Genomic DNA, 21,403 nt, shown 5'->3' with positions numbered 1-21,403 from the left:
CAAGAGAACTGAAAACATGTATCTGTATAAAAACAGTCCCTGACTGTTCATAGCAGCATTATTTATAAGAGTCAGTAAGTATAACATGATTCAGCTTATATGAGGCACTCACAGTAGTCAGGTTCATAGAGACGAAGTAGAATGGCGGGTGCCTGGGACTAAAGGAAGGCAAGAATGCCAAATGTTTAATGGGTCAGGTTTTAGATTGGAAAGATGGAAACATTCTGGAGATAAATGATTGTGATGATCATTTAACAGTGGGAATATACTTAATGCCATTGAACTATATACTTGAAAATAATTAAAATGGTAAATTTTGTGTCATGTGTGTTTTGCCACACACCAAAGAAAAATCAGTTGTCAAAAAAGCTAAAACAAGAGAAGTATAATCAGAATGTCCATCAGCTGATGAATGGATAAACAAACATATATCCATACAGTGGAATATTACTTGGCAACAGAAAGGAATGAAGTGCTGACACGTGCTGCAACATGAAAACAGGCTAAGTGAAACAAGCCAGTCACTAAAGGTCACGTACTGTGTGAGTCCGTTTGTGTGAAATGTCTGCAACAAGCAGAGCCATGGAGACAGAAGGTAGATTAGTGGTTGCCGTGGGAGACTGGGGTTGGGGGTGAATGGGAAATGACTGCTAAACTGCTAGTGGCTATGGAGTTTCTTTTCATTAATAGGTTATGAAAATATTCTGAAGTGGTGATGGTTGCATATATTACATACTAAACCCCAGCAAGTCATAAACTTTTAAACAAGTGAGCCTTCTATGTGGTTTATATCTCTATAAACTTTATTTTTAAAAAGAGCAAAAGTGTAAGCTTTGCAGTGAGGGATCATGGACTGGAAAGTAGGTTTCTGTTCCTGGAGGCATTTGAAGGGATCAGTATTTTTAGGAGTATTGATATAGCCTTCGGATATGCTGTTGGTATTTATTAACAATCCTTATATTCTGTAACTGTCAAAATATATTATTAAAATACAGCTTTTTAGGTGAGTGTTTGGAAGTCTGTGTTCGGAGATAAACGAGGATAGAGGTAGGGGTTTGGGTGGGATGTGGCAGGACGCCCATCTAGACGGCTGCTATGTTGATATAAGTTGTAATTTCTCATCTTCTGGGCTAGACTGTGTGTATGTGTGTGTCTGTGTATGCATCGTCAGTCGTGTCCAACTCTTTGTGACCCCATGGACTGTAGCCTGCCAGGCTTCTCTGCCCTGGGATCTCAGGCAAGAACCCTGGAGTGGGTAGCCATTTCCTTCTCCAGGCGTCTTCCCAGCCTAGATATTGGACCCTCGTCTCCCGCATCTCCTGCATTGACAGGTGGGTTCCTTACTGCTGGACCGCCTGGAAAGCCCATTGGACTAGGTTAGTTGCTTTCAAACTTAACAGGAGAGGGACTCTTGAAATGAAATCCTGTGTGCTTTAGGAGCTGAGGTTTCATGGGTGATGAGGGACTTTGTTAGGCAGTTTGAATATCTGTTGGAGTGAGGTGGAGGGAGGCGGTGGTGGATCCTTTTTTATGGTACACCTGAAGCACTTATGCAGGACTGTGGATTTCAGCCTATGAAACGGATTTTATTTGTTGTACCTTACCTAGAGGTAAGGTAAATTTGGAGATGTTAGAAAAGTTTATCCTGGAAACATTCCCAGCTTATTTCTTACATTTATGAAGCCTTTCATTTGTAGGGTTCTGTAGACCACTGCTTTTCATGGTACAGATTTCCACCTCAGCTCTGCTCCAATCAGAATTTTAGACTGTTGCACCTAACTCCAGGCAGCAGTCTCCTGTGGTTAGATCGGGGTCACTCAGTAAAAGAGGAGTTAAGTATACAATGTACATAGATTATGTACAAGTCCTACCATACTAGTATGTTACGATCTTTAAAAGTAAAGCTTAAGAAATTAAATAATATTAAAAAGAAATAGATATAAAAATTACCTTCTTTCTGCTTCTTAGCAGATTATTGTACTTACCCCATCCTGGAAACCTTTAACTGCCTTAGACTCCTTAGAGCCTTTCCGTGTTTCTCCAGCTTGTTCTGTATGCAAGGGCTGGAGAGATGCTGGCCCCCAGCATCAATAAGTTAGAGGATTGATAGGCAGGTGCTTATTAAGGAAACTGTGGGTGATACTTTGTTTTTATTCTGTTTGGTTTGTGATTGATTTGGTATATAAAATTAAAAAGAAAAAAGTAACAGCTCAAAAAGAGAGATCCTGCAAAATAGAGGCAATGATTTTACACATTTCTGATAACCTTAGAGCTTGGTACTCAGGTGTGTGCATATGCTTGTGTTTTATGAGGGTGTGGAGAGAAGCACGGGACCGCATTGTGGGTTTCCCTGGCCGTTACCATGCGTGGGACATCCCTCATCAGTCCTGGCTGTACAACTCCAACTACTCCTGTGAGCTGTCCATGGTGCTGACAGGTGCTGCCTTCTTCCACAAGGTAAGAAAGGGCTGGTAGGATTGGCATGACTTGGTCAGAGTTGAGCTTTTGTGTGGCAGTGAAATGCTGCTTTAAATAAAGATAACTCTCCTAATGCTTCTTACGTATCCCTTGCTTGTTAGAATTACACTACTTCTATCTTTAAAGACAGTGATCAAGATGATTATAGCAACTCTAGAATGAAGTCAGGATGGGAAGGCTGCTGCATTGGCCATTAGAAAATCAGTTTATCTTCCTGAGCATTGGCTCTCCCTCAGTAAAACTGAGAGCACTGGGGCAAAACATTTTCCAGTTTCCCCACAGCCATTCTGGACATGGCCTGGCCAACAAAAGGCTGAATGTAGCCCTCTCCTGATTCAACCACCTCTGTCCCAGGCCCCACCACAAGCTTCTGTCCATTCAGGCTCTGCAAGTTCTGTTTGATTCCTTAGAGCTTTTAATTTTCACGTTGCTTCATGTCCTGATTTCTGTTGAGTATTTAGGATGCAGACCCGTCCAGTCATTACTCCTCTCTTGTACTGTTGTTGCTAAACTGTTCTGTTTTCTTGCTCCTGACTAATCTTCTCTCTCCATTTCATCTGTTCTGTAAAATAGCCCCTGGGCACATGTGGCTGCTGAGCACTTGAAACGTGACTGGTCAGTGCTGAGATGTGCTCTCAGTGTACAGTATTGTACGTACCAGACTTTGAAAACTTAGCATGAAAGAAAGAGTGTAGACTATCTCTTTACTAGTTTTTTATATTGATTGTATGTTGGGTGAGTAAGTGTTAGTGTCTCAGTTATGTCTGACTCTTTGCCATCCCATGGACTGTAGCCTGGCAGGCTCCTCTGTCCAAGGAATTCTCCAGGCAAGAATACTGGAGTGGGTATCCTTCTCTAGGGGATCTTTCCAACCCAGGGATCGAACCCATTTCTCCTGCATTGCAGGCAGATTCTTTACCATCTGAGCCAATAGGGAATGATTGTATGTGCTGCTGCTGCTAAGTCACTTCAGTTGTGTCCGACTCTGTGTGACCCCATAGACGGCAGCCCACGAGGCTCCCCCGTCCCTGGGATTCTCCAGGCAAGAACACTGGAGTGATTGTATGTGCAATTATTTTATAAAGTGCAATTATTTTGGATACACTGGTTTAAATTAAAATATGTTACTAATTAATTTTACTGTTTCTCTTTATTTCTTAAAACTGTGGCCACTAGAAAATTAAAAATGACAGATGGGACTGCTCCATACCTTCCCTCCCAGGTCCTCTCTTTAGGCTATGAAGAGCCCCTGTTCTGGGATGGCCAAACTGCCTGTACCCCCACTTCACAGAAAACCTCCTCTGTCTCCTTGATCTGGTTGAAACCTGACTTTTCTCTGAGGACAGTGCTTCCCCTTCAGCCTATTCCTTCCTTCCAGGGACCGTGATTGAGACTATTCATTTCCCCACACTTGTACCCTGGAGCCAGGTAGAGAGAACCATTCCACTGCTCACTGGTGACTCTTCTTGACAATTGCTTCTCACTTGTCATGTGAAATCACATTTGAGACTCGTTGTATCTGTCTTGTTGCTCCAACTACCGACCTCCTAAGTCATCCGTTCATGGTCAGCAAAGATGTTACCACCTGGCCTGTCATCCTGATCTCCACTCCGTGCTCTCCTGACCAACCCAGCCAGGACCCTATCTCCCTATAATTATTGAAGTATTATACTTCTAGTGGCTCAAATGGTAAAGTGTCTGCCTACAATGCGGGAGACCTGGGTTCAGTCCCTGGGTCAGGAAGATCCCCTGGAGAAGGAAATGGCACCCCACTCCAGTACTCTTGCCTGGAGAATCCCACGGACGGAGGAGCCCAGTAGGCCACAGTCCATGGGGTTGCAAAGTTGGACACGACTGAGCGACTCCACTTCTTCACAGGGTTCTACTTCTGTCTAGCGCTTTTCTTTTTTTTAAAGTTGGTTCTTATTTTACACTGGAGTGTGGTTGATTTCCAGTGTTGTGTTTCAGGTGTGCAGCAGAGTGATTCAGTTGCACGTTACACACGTAGCTGTTCTTTTTCAGAGCCTTTTCCCATAAAAGTTGTTACAGAATATCGAGTGGAGTCGCCTCTGCTCTCAGTAGGTGCTTGTTGGTGATCTAGTTTATGTATAATTGCCGAGTGCTCTTCTTATTCTGTGTTGGCCTTGCGTCCTCTCAGGCTCCTGTGGCTTTTCTCAGCCATAAGCTGTGATTTCCAACCTTGCCTTTCCCCGAGAGCTTCACTTGTGAATTCATTTTCAGGACGTTCCTGTATTCCTCCTAGTACTTCAAACTGAACTTTTCCCCCCAAAGTTTCCTTGTTTGCCCTTTGGAAGAAACTAAGTTGGCCTTCCCTAGTCTAGAGCAATCAAGTTATTTTTTCTTTTTACTGTAAGTGCCTATCAGTAAAAACTTTTGGTACCTCACAAATGTATGTATGTATAAATTATAGTATGTGTACTGTACTACCATACTTACAGAAATTTTTATATGGTTGAGATAAGATGAAACACTTTCAAAATAATAGTCTCACTAAATTCTTAAATTTTAGTGAGAGCAATGACTGAACATGCCTTCTTATTTTTGAAAATCTTGATTTGACACGTTGTATACTGGCAGGTCAGTGTTCTGTTTCTAAATTGGTCTGTTTCTAAATTAAGCACATTTCTGATACTTTGTTTTAATCACTTTCCCTGGAAGAAATACCTTATTGCCCTGCTTCCAAAGTCCTGATGCTTATCTACCAATTTGGTAGTATTTTGTTGAAATTGTTGAATTTTCATCTTCTATGGCACCAATTTTTTTAAGCAAACTAATGAGCAGAAATCGCATTTTATATTTTAGAGTAGGTTCTAAATTCACTGAAACATTAAGAAGATTTTTAAACAGATTACAAAGTTTTTCTGTGTTTTAAAAATTATTTTTGGCATAAAGATAATATAATAGTGGAAATACTTCTAAATATTTGTTTTCATAATGCTTTCACCATATACTTTTAAGTCAGTTCTTTTTTCGTATAATGTCATGTTTCCCTTGATAAAGATATGGATTTTTAATTAATAAATATTCTTATTAGCATGCTAATGATAGGCAGTGGCCAGTTAAAGGGTCAATCTGTCTTTTCGTAAAAGAAAGATGTATAATTCATCTTTTAAGTTCACCATCTTTTAAGTATTTTGTCACAAGATAACCAGCAAACCACTGTTTGGTACAAAAATTTTATGGTTGTTTTGCTGTATAGATTCTACCATTTAAGGTAAAAAGATACCTAAGTCAGTTTTATTGGACACCTCACCTGTTCATTCATCATCAGCATATTGCACCAGATCTCGCTTACCATTTGGGGTGTTTTATGGCATTTATTCACTTCTGTGGTGCAAATATTCTTGCCATGACTGAGTTCAGGTTAACAACATGAGTCACTGAGCGTGGCTGTTGGAAGAGATGAGCAGTTACATGCCAGTTTCGTAGTATTTTCACCAGACAGTTATAATAGGCACGAGCAGCCTCAAGATGACAGTAAATGTGGGACTTCCCTGGGGGTCCAGCGTTTAGGACTGCACTTCCACTGCAGGGGATCGAGGGTTCGATCCTTTGTTGGGGAACTAGGATCTTCCATGCCTTGCAGCGCAACCAAAAAGTTAAAAAAAAAAAAAAAAAAAAGATGATAAATGTAATAGTTATAATTGTGTTAACTAGTTAAATAAGTGATGAGCTTTAGGTATTTATTGGCTTTTGATATAATGTATTTAGTTTTCAGTTGTCATTTAGTCGCTAAGGCGTGTCTGACTCTATGACCTCATGGACTGTAGCCCGCCAGGCTCCTCCGTCCATGGGATTCTCCAGGCAAGAATACTGGAGTGGGTTGTTATTTCCTTCTCCAGGTGGTCTTCCCAACCCAGGGGTAGAATCCGCGTCTTCTGCATTGGCAGGCAGATTCTTTACTGCTGAACCACCAGGGAAGCCCTTTAATTTTAAGTATGTGTAATTCTATTTTTAATAATGGCTGTTTTTCATAACAAGGTCACAAAATTCCTAAAATCCCTGAAAGTTCAGCAGTCGACATTCATTGGTAGGTGTGAGCCAGTGCACACCTGTGGACCTTGTGGGACATGTTAAGAACTTAGGCTTAATCTGAGTGAGATGAGAAGCCATTGAGGGGTTTGGAGTAAAGGAGGCCCATGTTTTAATACGATTGCTCTGCTGCGCTGAGGATGGACTGATGGGAGCAAGAAGGCAGCAGGGAGGCCGATCAGGAGGCTGTGAACAGTGTGGGCCAGGGATGAGGGTGGCTTCAGGCAGGGCTAGCCTGTGCCCAGACTGAGAAGTGAGGCCCTGCGGGATCTGCCATCTCATTACTCAGTGACTTACTGAGGTCTGAGAAGATAACCGGACTTTCCTCCTCGCTTACCCTTGCTTTGTCAGAGAGAACATTGTTCAGCTGAACGAGTGTCCAACCGAATTTGATAGATGTTTATGTTGTTGCAGAATCACTGTGGTACCAAGCATGAAGGTTTGATTCTCAAAGAGGGTGATAATGGCAGTTTGGATGGGCTGATTCTTCAGTGTGGAGGATCTGCCTTGCAGGTGTTCAGCATCCCTGGACCCACCTCCCTAAATGCCAGTGGTGCTTCCTGGAGATTGCCACCCCCAACCTCCCCCACAACATGCTTCCTAGCAGCCCTGCATGTATTTTCACTGAAAGGCAAAGAACTGTGGCCTCTAACACAGTATGTGCTTCTGTTTCTGCCCCGGCAGTATTATGCCTACCTGTATTCTTACGTGATGCCCCAGGCCATCCGAGATATGGTGGATGAATACATCAACTGTGAGGACATCGCCATGAACTTCCTCGTCTCCCACATCACTCGGAAACCCCCCATCAAGGTAGGGCCTCGACGTGTACGGGACTGGGGGTGTGTGTGTACTCAGCTCACTTACTTTGTAATCGTGCAGTGCATAACTCAGCGTACTTCAGAGTCCTCGTCTGTGAAACGGGATGATGAGGCCACCAGCCAAATAGGATCACTTCAGGGTTTAATGAGGGCCTTCACTTCCTAAGGTGTAAATGGATAGAAATCAGTGATTGGAATTTGAATGGGGAAATGTTACATCTTTAATTTTCACTGATCTTGGATTGGAATTTATCCTTTTTATCAGTTATAAAACAGGCTGTAATTCATAAGAGGATTGGTGGTAACTGATTTTTCACCGGAATTCACAGATACTTTCCTATCACGTTATGTTTATTGTGAAGTATTGTTAACTTTCCTCACTTCTTTGAAATTATGGCAGTTACTAACTTTTCCCTGGATTGTGTTACCTCTAAAAGAGTACATGTATTTCTGTGTTTCGGTATTACCTGTTTCCTTTGTTGTTGTTCAGTCCTTAAGTCGTGTCTGACTCTTTGCAACCCCATGGACTGCAGCACACCAAGCTTCTCTGTTCTCCACCGTCTCCCAGAGTTTGCTCAGATTCATGAGAAGGCAATGGCACCCCACTCCAGTACTCTTGCCTGCAAAATCCCATGGGCGGAGGAGCCTGGTAGGCTGCAGTCCATGGGGTCACAAAGAGTAGGACACGACTGAGCGACTTCACTTTCACTTTTCACTTTCATGCATTGGAGAAGGAAATGGCAACCCACTCCAGTGTTCTTGCCTGGAGAATCCCAGGGACGGGGGAGCCTGGTGGGCTGCCGTCTATGGGGTCGCACAGAGTTGGACACGACTGAAGCGACTTAGCAGCAGCAGCAGCAGCAGCATGTCCATTGAGTCAGTGATGCTATCTAACCATCTCATCCTCTGCCATTTCCTTTGTAATTTCTTATATTGTACATGTCTAAAAGCATTTTAAGGAGGGTCCACAGGCTTCCCCAGACTACCCAACCAGAATGGGAGGTGGTGTGTCCTTGGCACCCAAAATGTAAGAATTTCTGTGTGTAAAACTCTAAGAATAGTGCCTGGCACATAAGTTCTTCATAAGGTATTTATACAAAACAAAAGTACCCCCTAAATTGTAGAAATGTGAGTGCTTTCTCTGTCTTTGAGTTGGTGAGTAGATTTGACCAGACTATTAGCAGTTTCATACTCGGTGCACAGGAAGACCAGTCCCATCACTGTCTGTCATTATTGTGGATTCAGACAAGTGGAGCGCTCCTGGTGAGGGCTACGGTCAAGGCCTTGTCGCAGTTAATACTAGAGCGTCTGTCAGTTCCGATTGCTAGTGTTTGTGACCGTGCTCTGTCAGTGTCTTATGTTACGGATTCACACCTGATGTCCTCATGTTATTATCATCAACAAGTCGTATTATTTAATTTTGTAAAATAATTTTAACTTCATGGATATCATTAGGGCCATGAGTAAATAATAATTTGGTGTATATTTCATTCTTCTTCTTGTACATTTTGAATGTAAGTTCTAGACTAAGTAGCCACTAGGCTGAACAAATAATGATGGTCAAACTGTATCTTTAGTTTCAAGCAAGAGTGGTAACTAGAGAACACTGATTCCAGCAACAAAGCAAAACAGACAAGTAGAGAAGCCCCTGGGGCTTTATGCTTTCATTCATACCTATTCCAGCCTTTTGCCAAGTGTGGCTCAGGGTCATAACTTAACTCCTGGTTACCCCATAGTTTCTCAGATTCTTTAGCCTTCTGCTAAAGCCTTGTAAGAGAAGAATAATTAGCAAAATAATGCACCAAATTGTGTTTTTTTTTTTAAAACTCTGAATGATGATAGTATTTTTATATAAAATGACATGTTTTCCAGTTACAGTGGTAGATCTGATAGTAAATGATAAAAAAAAGCATACTTCTTCGTGAATTCTAAGGAAGGGAGGCAAAGGTCTTATAAAGAAATTAACGATGGGTGCACTTTTCTGGTCCTTATTTATCCTTTCTTGTGTAGCCAGGGACTGGACTCGAGCAAGATGTTTGCTTTCTAATTATAACTCCCTATTAGATCATAAGACATTATTCATGAAAATTTAAAGTATCTGAGTGATTAGGTACCTAATAATACCATCAGTCACATTAAGCACTCACAGACGGGGTGCATTTTTCATCCTCATGGAAGCATGTTTGTTCTGTTATTAGGCCAGTGTTTCATTGGTTAAACGTCTCTCCAGTGTAGAGAGTGAGGTGGAAATAATTTGTTTATGGTATACATGATTCTTTGGCTACCTGGTGTGAAGATCCGATTCAGTGGAAAGACCCTGATGCTGACAAAGATTGAAGGCAAAAAGAGAAGGGGGCTGCAGAGGATGAGATGGTTAGATAGCATTACTGACTCAGTGGACATAAATCTGAGCAAACTCGGGGGGATAGTGAAGGACGGGGGAGCGTGGCATCGCAGAAGGTCAGACATGACTTACCGACTGAACAACAAAAGTGAAAACTGGAAAAATTAGAATGACTTTTTAAAGTCAGAGGCTCAGTAAGTTGAGCCTGTCTTCAAATTCTGAGTCCAGTTGTTTACTTCATATTATAGAACCAGTTTGAACTCAGTATTTTCATTAATTTACCTAATTTTATCCAGTATATATACTATTATATATTATAAAGTAGTAATTTTTTTTTTTGCTTTAAATACTTCAAATTTTCACTGTCCCCTCCCTTGTTACAATTAGGAAAGCATGACTGTTTTAGGTGATAGCTATATTCTTTCAATAATGTTAATATCTTGACAATATTGAGTAAATAAACCACACAGGGTTAATTTCATCTTGTTCCTTTGAATAATGTCCTATTATTTTTTTGAAGAGGAGAGATCTAGAATGTAAATGACTTCATTCAGAATAAAGGATGAAAAACTCATAAAGCATTGAGAAGACAGGTGGAGATGGCTTATGGGATAAGGAAGTAGAGAGACAATACATAAGTAAGTGTCTTAATATTAATGCTGAGTAACTTCTCAACATCTATTCAAGATTTTCCTTACTATTACTAAGCAGAATTTTACTTAGATTAAATTACTTGAAATATTCCTGTGTAAAATATAATCCATGATGTCGCTTTAGTAAGTGTTCAAACTTCACTTTATACAATTTACTTTACTCTGCTTAATGTTTTATTATGTTACACACACACACAGAGTTGTTTGGTTGCTCGGTCACGTCCAGCTCTTTGTGGCCCATGAGCCCAGCACAGTAGGCCTCTCTGTCCATTACTGTCTTCCTGCGTTTCCTCAAACTCATGTCCCCTGAGTCAGTGATGCCATCTGACCGCCTCACCCTCTGTTGCCCCCTTCTCCTCTGGCCCTCAGTTTTTTCCCCCCCTTCTCTCTCTCTGTATATTATGTAGCCACTGGACCACCAGGGAAGTTCCTATATATACATTTTTTTTTTTAAATAAATGTATTGGGGTTGCAATCACAACATTTTTTTAGTAGTGGGTTACATGATTAAAAACATTTATTTGGAAACCACTGCTTCAGTGAAAATACCTTTATAAAAGGAGCATATATAAGGAGAAAATGCCGTATAAAAGCAGTATAAATACCTTTTTGTGCCAGAGTGGAGTCACTTGCAGGTTAAGAGACTTTTCCCCCTGAGGTTGAGTGCTGGCGTCTGAGATGAGGTACAGGGAGAACAGAGTAGAATACTGGACACGGATGTGGTTTGATTACAGTCTGCCTTCTCTAGGCCCTGACATCCATCTCCTGCTGCAGTCGAAGCTGATGGGGAGGGTAGTAAGTGACACACTGTTGTCTGTAAACTGGAAGATGTCTAGAGAACTGCCGGCGGGTGAGAGGGTGGCGGAAGGGGATGGTGGAGTCCTGTGGAGGGACCTCTGGGGGTCATGACTTCTTCAGAGTTTTATCTCTGGTGTGAGTGTCCCTTGGCGCCCTGGCCTGTGGTTATGATCACTCCTCAGTTTCAACTCTAGCAACTGGACTTCTGATGGCTGATACTGGCTGTGGGTGGTAAGTATTCTTCAGCTGGAATTAACAGGATGGGCCATCCAATTTTAATTGTTTTCTCAGTTTATCGTAGTAATAATAATTTTAAAATTATTCAGGAAAAAAATATATTCAGAAAGAAAATAGAACATGCAGATTTAAAAAACCTAAATAGAACTACTGGAAATGAAAATTATAGTTATTAAAATGACAGTCTTTGTGAATGGGATAAAATGATAAGACAGCTGAAGAGAAAGTTAATGACCTAGTAGATGATGCGTGAATAATGTGAATACATTTCTGAGAAGGTATTCTGGAGATATAAAGAGATGGAAAATAAGAAAGATGAAGAGATGTGAAGGCTGTAAAATCTAACACAGTGCCAGAAAGGGAAGACTAGAGAGATGGGAGGGGCAGTCTTGAAAATACAATATGAGAATTTCCAGAATTTATTGACTGCATGGGGCCTTCTCTGGTGGTTCCTGCAGTGTGTTAGACTGGAATTCGATACCTGGGCCGGGGAGATCCCCTGGAGAAGGGAATGGTAACCCACTACACTGTCCTTGTCTGGAGAATCCTATGGACAGAGGAGCCTGGTGGGCTACAGTCCACGGGGTCACAAAGAGTTGGACGCAACTAAGCAAAACACGCAACACTGACTGCATGAATACTATAGCAAATATTACACTCAATTGTGAAAGTCTAGAAGGTCCCTGTTGAAGTCAGTAGTAAGATAAGGTTTGGTTCAGTTCAGTCGCTCAGTTGTGTCTGACTCTTTGCGACCCCATGAATCGCAGCACGCTGGGCCTCCCTGTCCATCACCAACTTCTGGAGTTCACTCAAACTCATGTCCATCAAGTCAGTGATGCCATCCAGCCATCTCATCCTCTGTCGTCCCCTTCTCCTCCTGCCCCCAATCCCTCCCAGCATCAGAGTCTTTTCCATTGAGTCAACTCTTCGCATGAGGTGGCAAAAGTACTGGAGTTTCAGCTTTAGCATCAGTCCTTCCAATGAATACCCAGGACTCATCTCCTTTAGGATGGACTGGTTGGATTTCCTTGCAGTCCAAGGGACTCTCAAGAGTCTTCTCCAACACCACAGCTCAAAAGTATCAATTCTTCGGTGCTCAGCTTTCTTCACAGTCCAACTCTCACATCCATACATGACCACTGGAAAAACCATAGCCTTGACTAGACAGACCTTTGTTGGCAAAGTAATGTCTTTGCCTTTTAATATGCTGTCTAGGTTGGTCATAACTTTCCTTCCAAGGAGTAAGTGTCTTTTAATTTCATGGCTGCAGTCACCATCTGCAGTGATTTTGGAGCCCCCAAAAATAAAGTCTGTCATTGTTTCCACTGTTTTCCCCATCTATTTCCCATGAAGTGATGGGACCGGATGCCATGATCTTCGTTTTCTGAATGTTGAGCTTTAAGCCAACTTTTTCACTCTCCTCTTTTCACTTTCATCAAGAGGTTTTTTAGTTCCTCTTCACTTTCTGCCATAAGGGCGGTGTCATCTGCATATCTGAGGTTATTGATATTTCTCCTGGCAATCTTGATTCCAGCTTGTACTTCTTCCAGCCCGGAGTTTCTCATGATGTACTCTGCATATAAGTTAAATAAGCAGGGTGACAGTATACAGCCTTGACGTACTCCTTTTCCTATTTGGAACCAGTCTGTTGTTCCATGTCCAGTTCTAACTGTTGCTTCCTGACCTGCATACAGGTTTCTCAAGGTTACCCAGTAAATAAATGGAAGTAGAGACCACATCCACATTCACATGGTCAGGATAGCAGTTCTCCCCAGGTGTAAAATGTCAGTGTAACTAATCAAAATCCTGTTAGGTGGCAATAAAATTAACCACCACACCATCAAAAAAACCCCTAAATTCTAGTAGAATACTTTATTTGGTTTAATTTGGCTTGGAGTGAAACTTGACAAAGAGATCCTCAGATTTGTGTTGAAAGGCAAAGAGCCAGGATAGCTAAGGCACTAGTGAGGAAGAGGGCAGCTGACCCTGTCAGAAAGCGTGGCTCGGTATTAAAGTACGTAATCAGGACAGATGCCTGTGATCTTGGCACAGAAACTGACAAAGTCAGTGCTACAGGGCAGAATGCAGACACAGGCCCACGCCTGCATGGAAGCTTGACATATGATAAAGGTGGCATCTTGGGAATAACACTTTCTGTATGGAACAGAAGTACATGTCATACCATACACAAAGGAAATTCCAGATGGCGTAATAAACCAAGTGTTAACAGCAAGCTTTAAAACTTCTAACAAAAAATACAGAAGTATTTTTGTGATATAGACAGAAACAAAAAGTACAAAATCTGAAGGAGAAGATTGATTTGTTGGAATGTATTAAAGTTCAAAGCTTTGTTCAAAAAACTATATCTAGATGTGACGTTTGCAGTCCTGGTACATGACAAAGAATTGATACCCAGATAAAGGATTTCCAAAGGAGAAGACTACTCAGTTGATTCATTAAGTATGTAAGAAAGTAGTTCAGTGTAGTAGAAACCTAGATGATTAATGAACATGTGGAAGGGTGCTGATCTTCTGTAATAATCAGGGAAGTGGAAGTTAAAACAGTGTGATATAGTTTATACCATCAAGTGGGCAGAAATGAAAGTGTGATGGTACCAGATGGCTGTAAGGATGTGTAGAAATTGCAGATGTTGATCAGGGCTGGTGGGTGTACATTGGGACATTTATTTTGAAGAAAGTTTGGTTTTGTCAAGTATAACTGAAGGTCATGTTCCCCATGGCATTGCAGGAGAGGAAAGGAGGGAGGGAGTGGTGGCATACGGATTAACTCTTCGTAATATTCTGTTTCTTTTGCAAAAAAAAAAAGAAAAATATATGTGTAGCCTAAAACAAATAGGACAAAGTGTCAGTATTTGACAAACCTGGTGAGTTTGCTTGTTTGTTGTCTTTTTCCCCCCTTTAAGCATAACATTTCATTCATATGTTTTAACCGATAGTAATGTATGTTTCATACACACATAGCCATATTTGATTCTTTTTGGAGATACTTATTTATTTGGCTGTGTTGGATCTTGGTTGTGGCATGTGGGATCTAGTTCCCTGACCAGGGATGGAACCTGGGAGTGCATTGGGAGAGCTGAGTCAACAAATACCCGTGCAATAAAAATGATAACTAAAAATGAGAAAGTTTAACATTCTCACTACCAGCTCCTTGTATATGTATCTTGGTAATCCCGGCCTGCTGCTTCCCTCCATTGATAACTGCTACCCTGAGTTTAGTTTTAAAAATCACCTTCCCCTCCTCTCTTAAAAATAAAAGCGTTTTTACCGATGTATATTCATTTCTAGGGCTTTCCTTGTGGTTCAGCTGGTAAAGAATCCGCCTGTAATGTGGGAGACCTGGGTTTGATCCCTGAGTTGGGAAGATCCCCTGGAGAAGGGATAGACTGCCCACTGCAGGATTCTGGCCTGGAGAATTCCATAGACTGTATTGAATAGTCCATGGGGTCACAAAGAGCCCGACACGACTGAGCGATTTTCACTCACTCATTCATCTCTAAGTGATTGGCGTCTTTAAATTTTATGTAAATGAAATCAGACTATATGTGTTCCTCTGCATTTAGGTTTTTAAGAAGTCAGTCTGTGAGCTCAGTCAGTGTTGATGCTTGTGACTGTAGTTTATTTTCATTGCCCCAGAGTCTTAAATAGGCTCTCCCCCATACCCTTCTAAAAGTTTTAGGTTTTGCCTTGTTGTATTTAAATCACTAACCCTTGTTGAAGTGATTTTTGTGTATAATGTGGGCTAGGGCCCCAATTTCACTTTTCTGTCTCCTAAGCAGCATTCATTGCACACTCAGTTCACCCATGCCCAGTGGCGTGCAGTGCTGGAAGGTCACTCAGCACACGTCTGTGTGCACGTGGTTCTATTCACGTGTTCTTTACTCTGGCCTGCTGGTCCAGTTTGTTCACGTGCCAAATTCACATGAATTGTCATAGCTTTAGAATTAGTTTTTGTATTTGCTAAGACAGGTCCCCTCTAACGTAATCTTGTACTTCAGGAGTGTCTTGCCTTGCGCGCGTCCTCCTGCAGGGATCTATCCAGAAGGGCAGAGTGTGCGCTGGGCCCCAGGAGGCAGGTGGCTCAGCTCAGAGCAGGAAGGAGAGCTCAGCTGCGGAAATGATAGCTTTTTTCTGTTCCAGGATCAGTTTTCAACTTTAAATAAATGGAATCATACAGTTATCTCTTTCCACGTCTCTCAGTCTTTTTTTTTTTTTTTTTAAATAATGTTATTTATTTATTTATTTATTTATGGCTGTGCTGGGTCTTCCATGTCGCTCAGGCTTTTCTCTAGTTGCGGTGCCCGGGCTTCTCACTGTGGTGGCTTCTCTTGTTGCGGAACACGGGCTCAGGACCTGCGGGCTTCAGCAGTTGTGGCTCCCCGCCTCTAGAGCGCAGTCCAGTGCTTCTGGCGCGTGGGCTTCGTTGCTCTGAGGCCTGTGGGATCTGCCCACATCAGGGATTGAATCTGTGTCTCCTGCATTGGCAGGCGGATTCTTTACCACCGAGCCACCAGGTAAGCCCTCCATGTCTCTTCATCTTGCTTTCATATTTCTTTAAAGCTTTTTTCCAGTATTTTCCATTCTGGGAATAATTTTAGTATACTTTTTATCACTGATTTTCTCTTCACCCATCCACTGAGTATCTGATTTAATTCAGTATACTTTTTTTTCTTCCCAGTTTTATTGAGATGTAATTGACATGCAACTTACTGATTTGCCTTACAAACCATCACGAGATGATGATCACAATAAGTTTATGTACTTTCCGTTTCTGTTGTTCTGTTTGATTCTTTTTCCTTTTCTTTTTTGATTGCGCCACACAGCATGTGGGATCTTGGTTCCCTCCCCAGGGATTGAACCCGCACTGCCTGCGTTGGAGGCGTGGTGTTGACCACCGCCTCACCAGGGGCCTCCTCATCTGGCTCCTTTTCATGTCCGCACGGGCTTTTTCTGATAGCCCCTGTTTCTTCCATCAAACCTTGGGTAATCTTCCAACATCTCACTGTGCACCTGAGACCCGTTTACCGTTCCTGTCTCTGAGAGTCCTGCTGCTGTGCAGTGTTTCTTCTGTTGTTTCTTTCTGCATATTCTCCTCCATGTGACCCATCCCTGTTGTGCGATTTTTGACTGTGAGGTCATACTCTTTGGATGCTACTGACTGCCCTGCTTTGAGGCCTGGATCTGAGAGGGCTTGCACTTGTTTCTCTCACGTGCCTGGGCTCACCTCCTGCTTAAGACCTGTTCACGCTAAACTAGCATATTGGGACACACGGGTGACATAAATTGTAGCCTCAGCTGTGTGAGGCCGGCTTGAGGTTATAGTTTCTCAGAGGGGATTTTCCTCCTCCTCTTGGAGCTCAGACTCAGAAGGAAGCGGTGCTTCACCACCTTGCTCTGTGGGGCCGCCTCCCACCCACGTGGCCTTCCGCTTGTTTCTGTGGCTTCAGCATGTTTCTGATCTGATTTGATGACAGTGGCTGCCCCAGCTTCCGGAAGACTGGAGCTCCTGGCTGTTTCTCCGGATTCAAGCCTTCTCACTCCTTTGACTTCTGAGGATTTCATTTCTTTCCTTACAAGCTCAGCCAGTATGTTTAAAGAGGTGGTTTCTATATTTCGTCCTGCCTTTTCGGGTATTCTCTGCTGAGGGGCTTAGATTGTCGGGGCTGCCGTGTTGCTGACGGTGAAGCTGTTGTGTTACTCTGCATACATTCCTGATTGCTGGAAATTCATCATCATAATAACCAGTAAACTATAATATGATCACTTTCCCTTGTCTTTAAATATGACTTTCTTAAACTTCTTTTTAATGGATGTGCAGTATTTTATAATTATTTAACTAGTCCCCCTTTGATGGGTAGTTTTCCAGTATTTTCCTGTTCTTTTTAATGGATGTGCAGTATTTTATAATTAACTAGTCCCCCTTTGATGGGTAGTTTTCCAGTATTTTCCTGTTAAAAACATGAATGAAATGAACAGCTTTGTACCTACAACCTCTGGCTGTGCACCCAGGAGAAATACTAGAAGTAGAGTCGCTGAGGCTTCAAGGCTTCCAGTATCTGTTGAATATGGACCATTTGGAAGGCACGTCCTTACCAACAGTGTAGCTGTCGAATATGTCCCTGTGAGGAAGAGGACTCTGCGAGTGAGCGTGGGCATCGGGCTGTGTGTCGTCGCCATGGAAACGGAGGCCTCCTAGACTGAGCTGCGGGGCCTCTGTCAGTGTTAGCACCGTGGTTCTCACCCTCTGCCCTTTCTTCCCGGCTCCCAGGTGACCTCACGGTGGACTTTCCGATGCCCGGGCTGCCCTCAGGCTCTGTCACACGACGATTCCCACTTCCACGAGCGGCACAAGTGTATCAACTTCTTTGTCAAGGTGTACGGCTACATGCCCCTGCTGTACACACAGTTCCGCGTGGACTCTGTGCTCTTCAAGACCCGCCTGCCCCACGACAAGACCAAGTGCTTCAAGTTCATCTAGGGGCCTTGCACGGCAGGGCGAGGACAAGCAGAGCGGGGGAGGCGGCTCGGGGGCCCTGGACACTGAAGGGCCTCAGGAACGCCCACCATGGTCGGGCCAGGCCCTCGGCTGGGAGAGGCGCAGGGGGCGGGAGGGGCGGGCTGCCTTGCTCCTGAAGTGGGCGGCACTGGGCCCGGAAGCCTGGTCCCAGGCCACCAGGGCTCCCTAAACAGGGCACTGACGATAGCTTACACTGAGGACCATGGGGACTCTGGGGAGTCACTCACACAGCTCACGAGCCCAGCACAGCTGGCTTGTGGTTTTTTAATTCACTAACAACTATTATTATTATTTAAAGAGTTTCAGATCTGCCATTCAAGGTTTATTTATATATATGTGTGTGTATATATACACATATGTGTGTGTGTGTATATGTGGGTGTATACGGATATATGCACACACACTCACAGACATATACATATGTATGTATTCGAGGGGGAGCTTGGCGTTTCTGCCCATCTCACAAAGTGAGGGTCCCACCGTGGTGGTCTGTATTTTGGTGGAGAAGGATCCTGGCCTTCCTGTATCTGGCTCATCCTTAAAGATGGTCTCCCTCCTCCCCAGGGGCCCCTGTGTGCAGAAACAAGAAAGGGCTGGCGTGGCCCCGGGGGGTCTTGCCTGAGTTCAGACCTGTGGGTTGGCTCCTTCCCCGCTTCCTGTTGCCAGCAGCGCTCTGTGGCTCGAGTTGTCCTGCACTCAAGTTCTCGGTGGGATGGAGGGCCTGTGTATTTGGCGCAGCTGAGCTTCCCTGCCTGGGACAGGTGGGTCGAGGACTCCCTGCTGGCTGTGCTGTCTGTGTACTTGACCTGGCTCTCCTTTCCCCGCTGTCTGAGAGTGAATACAGGAAGGACCGAGACCTGCAGACAGACCCCCAAATGGTTCATTTTGTTTGACCCTCCTTTTAAGGACCTGTTGTGCTTTGGCTGCAGACTTTCCTGAAGGTTCTCTCACGTACAGAGCAGATGCCTGGCGGCTACACTTCAGGGGGGTCTGAGTGGTTGGTTGCAGGTCGGCCGACTCTCTCCGGCTCAGAGCAAGTGAGCACAGCACCCTTTGATCCCCACCCGGCTGGCCGGGAGCCACAGCAAGGCACCTGCCTTGGGATGATACCTGGGTGAAATTCACCTTCCCCACCCCATCTGGACCCGCATCCTATAGTCCTAGATCCCTCAGGCCGGGTGGGTGTCAGGCCCTCCCCGGGGTTGGTTTGGTCTATGTCAGAATGATGGGAGGATAGGATTTGTTGGGTTAAGCTCAAATCCAGCCTGAAATTGAACAGGTGTTCATATCCCATATTACCACTTGCCCCTGTGGGTTTCAGTCTCTCTTTTCCTGGGCTGAAATAGAAGGAAGCTTTTTTTTTCTGGAGGTGGCAGCAGTAGGGGAACTGAAGAGAGTGGTGTCGCTGGCGTTGGCTGGGATGTAGCACGTGACCGCTGCCGTTATTTCTGGACACCCCGTTCCTCTGGTGAGGCTGAGTCTAGGAGGTTCCCCTCAGTGACTGAACACAAGCTCGGGCCTGTCCTGGGCACGCACATGCCTTAAGCCAGCTCCCTCCTCCCCGGACCTCCACCTCCCATGCACCTATTTCCAGGGGGCACATCCGTCTCTGACCTGCCTGCCCACCAGAGGGTCCTCTTCAGGTGTCACCTGAAGCCAGCTCTGTCCTGGAGGGAGCACCCCCTGGAGGGCTGAGGGACCTGCCCTGTTTGGGGGGCAGGACCGGGCTGTGTCTTCCTGACGTCCCTGCTGGCATCTCCCTGTGTCTCCCCTGCTGAGGCTGCTTCCTAGGAAATGGGCTCTGCTGCTCGGCAGCCCAGGGAAGGGGTCCAGACCCCCGCCTCCTGACTTTCTAATTACTCCTCCTTTGACCCTGGACTTGATTCTTTTTAGCAGTAGCCTTCTTCCCTTTGGGAAGCCAAAGAGTGTGTTGTTTTGAGCTATAAATGTGGCTGCTATTTTTATCTTGTCTCTTTTAATGTGAGGAACCCCTGGACTGCCTCTGAGCACGGGGTCCCTGGTGAGAAAGTAGCCGTGTCAGGACCCGCCGAGGTGGAGCCAGGGCACGGGGTCCTGCGTGTCAGGGACAGATCCGGAGCAGCTGGTGCTCTGAGGTGGTGGGTGACATCACAGGGCACTGAAGGGTGGTGGGGGGAGGTGACGTCGGAGCAGACGAGGGGCTCTGTTGGACCTGAGCGTGACTCTGACTTGGAGGAGCCGGGACTGCAGGCTCTGGTGGACACGGGCCGCGTCTGTAAAGGACACTCCTCACGGCGAGAGGCGGGGCAGGGCTCTCGGGGGCCTGGTCGGGTCTCCCAGAGAACAGCCATCACATTTTGCAAGATGGGTTAGGGGGCCGCCCAGATCCAGGCTTCCAGTGCCTTTGACGCCTGTTGTTTACCTTGGGGAGTCCAGAGTCGTCTGTGCCACCTGGCTGACTCCTGGAGCCTGGCACAGCCCTGCAGACACACGAGACGTCGTCAGCTGTTCCGTGAACGCCCACTGCCGTCTGCGCTTCCAGAGCCCAGCGCATCCTTGCTCCCCAGTGGGCCAGTCTGCTCTCTCCCGAGAGACACCCACCTGAGGGGAGGCACCCACCAGACTTGCACCGTGGGCCTCCGCCTGTGTGCGCCGCTCCAGCAGGGCCCGGGCACCGTGCCCCAAGGAAGAGTCCCTCCGGAGCAGCCTGCCTGTGTGAATGTGGGCGCTCCTCTCTGCAGCGCTTGTGTTCTGGAGGGGCAAGCTCTACTAATACCCACGCCATGTCCATCCACCCCACCCCTTTTCCAGTCATGAGCACAATGGTCTTACGTTGGGTTTTTGTAAAAAAAATAAAAAATAGAAAATGGAGACTACAAGCAGCTTGGAGGTCTTTTATGATTTTTCTCTGCAGGATGGAGGAGTGGCCCGAGGAGAGGTGCCTCCTGGTTCCAGGAACCCCCCACCCCCCACCCACTGTGCACGGCCTGTGGCCCCTTCTTCCTGCACGGCTGTGCTTTCCTCGGGCCTGGAGTGGCCTGCATGCCTGAGCCCAGGTGATGCTGTTGGGGGCATGGGCAGCTTTGCGCATATCTAGTGTCCGTTTCCAGGATGGGTCACTAGATTAGATCTAGAGGAACTTAGGTGTCACTGATCTGGTTTGAGTGCAGACATGGGATGGCACGGGGCACATGTTTCCCACCTCTCTCACGGTGACTTTTAAGTGTGTGTGGCGTGGTACTAGGGAGCTCCCTGTGTGTTCCCTGGCCCAGAGCAGGGGGCTGGTTTATAATGGCCCCGTCAGGGGTCACGAAAAGCACGTGCATCTAGCTGGTGCTTAACTGGCTGCCTGTGGTCCCAGGCTTCTGCTCAGCCACGGGATCAGAGCCATCCTCAGGGAGAGAACACTGAGTCAGACTTGGAGACGGATGGAGACAGGAAGGAGGATGGGAAGCCAGGGAGAAGCTGAGTTGGGGTGCTCCTCTCTGGGTTCGGCAGTTGCG

General features: G+C 45.0%; 1 protein-coding gene across 5 annotated transcripts in view; it reads left to right on the top strand.

Annotated features, from left to right (window-relative positions):
• The window catches only part of EXTL3 (exostosin like glycosyltransferase 3), a 132,088-nt gene extending 111,309 nt beyond the window's left edge, over positions 1 to 20,779 (top strand). For 3 of the 5 annotated variants that reach the window (XM_086414768.1, XM_086414767.1, XM_086414769.1), the window contains exons 5-7: positions 2,313 to 2,457; positions 7,216 to 7,344; positions 17,673 to 20,779. In XM_086414768.1, coding sequence (XP_086270894.1) covers positions 2,313 to 2,457; positions 7,216 to 7,344; positions 17,673 to 17,882 — 484 coding nt within the window. In that variant the 3' untranslated portion in view covers positions 17,883 to 20,779. Of the gene's footprint in view, positions 1 to 2,312; positions 2,458 to 7,215; positions 7,345 to 15,684; positions 15,816 to 17,672 lie in introns of those variants that run through there. The other 2 variants (XM_086414770.1, XM_086414771.1) reach the window with 2 other exon arrangements.
• Positions 20,780 to 21,403: the final 624 nt, after the last annotated feature.

This window comes from Bos grunniens, chromosome 8 (genome assembly GCF_055505025.1).
Source record: "Bos grunniens cultivar Pamir isolate PY7600 chromosome 8, Bosgru_T2T1.0, whole genome shotgun sequence".
In the NCBI taxonomy this organism is placed as follows: Eukaryota; Metazoa; Chordata; class Mammalia; order Artiodactyla; family Bovidae; genus Bos; species Bos grunniens.
Note: the sequence above shows the minus strand (reverse complement) of the source record. Positions and strands in the feature narration are given on the sequence as shown.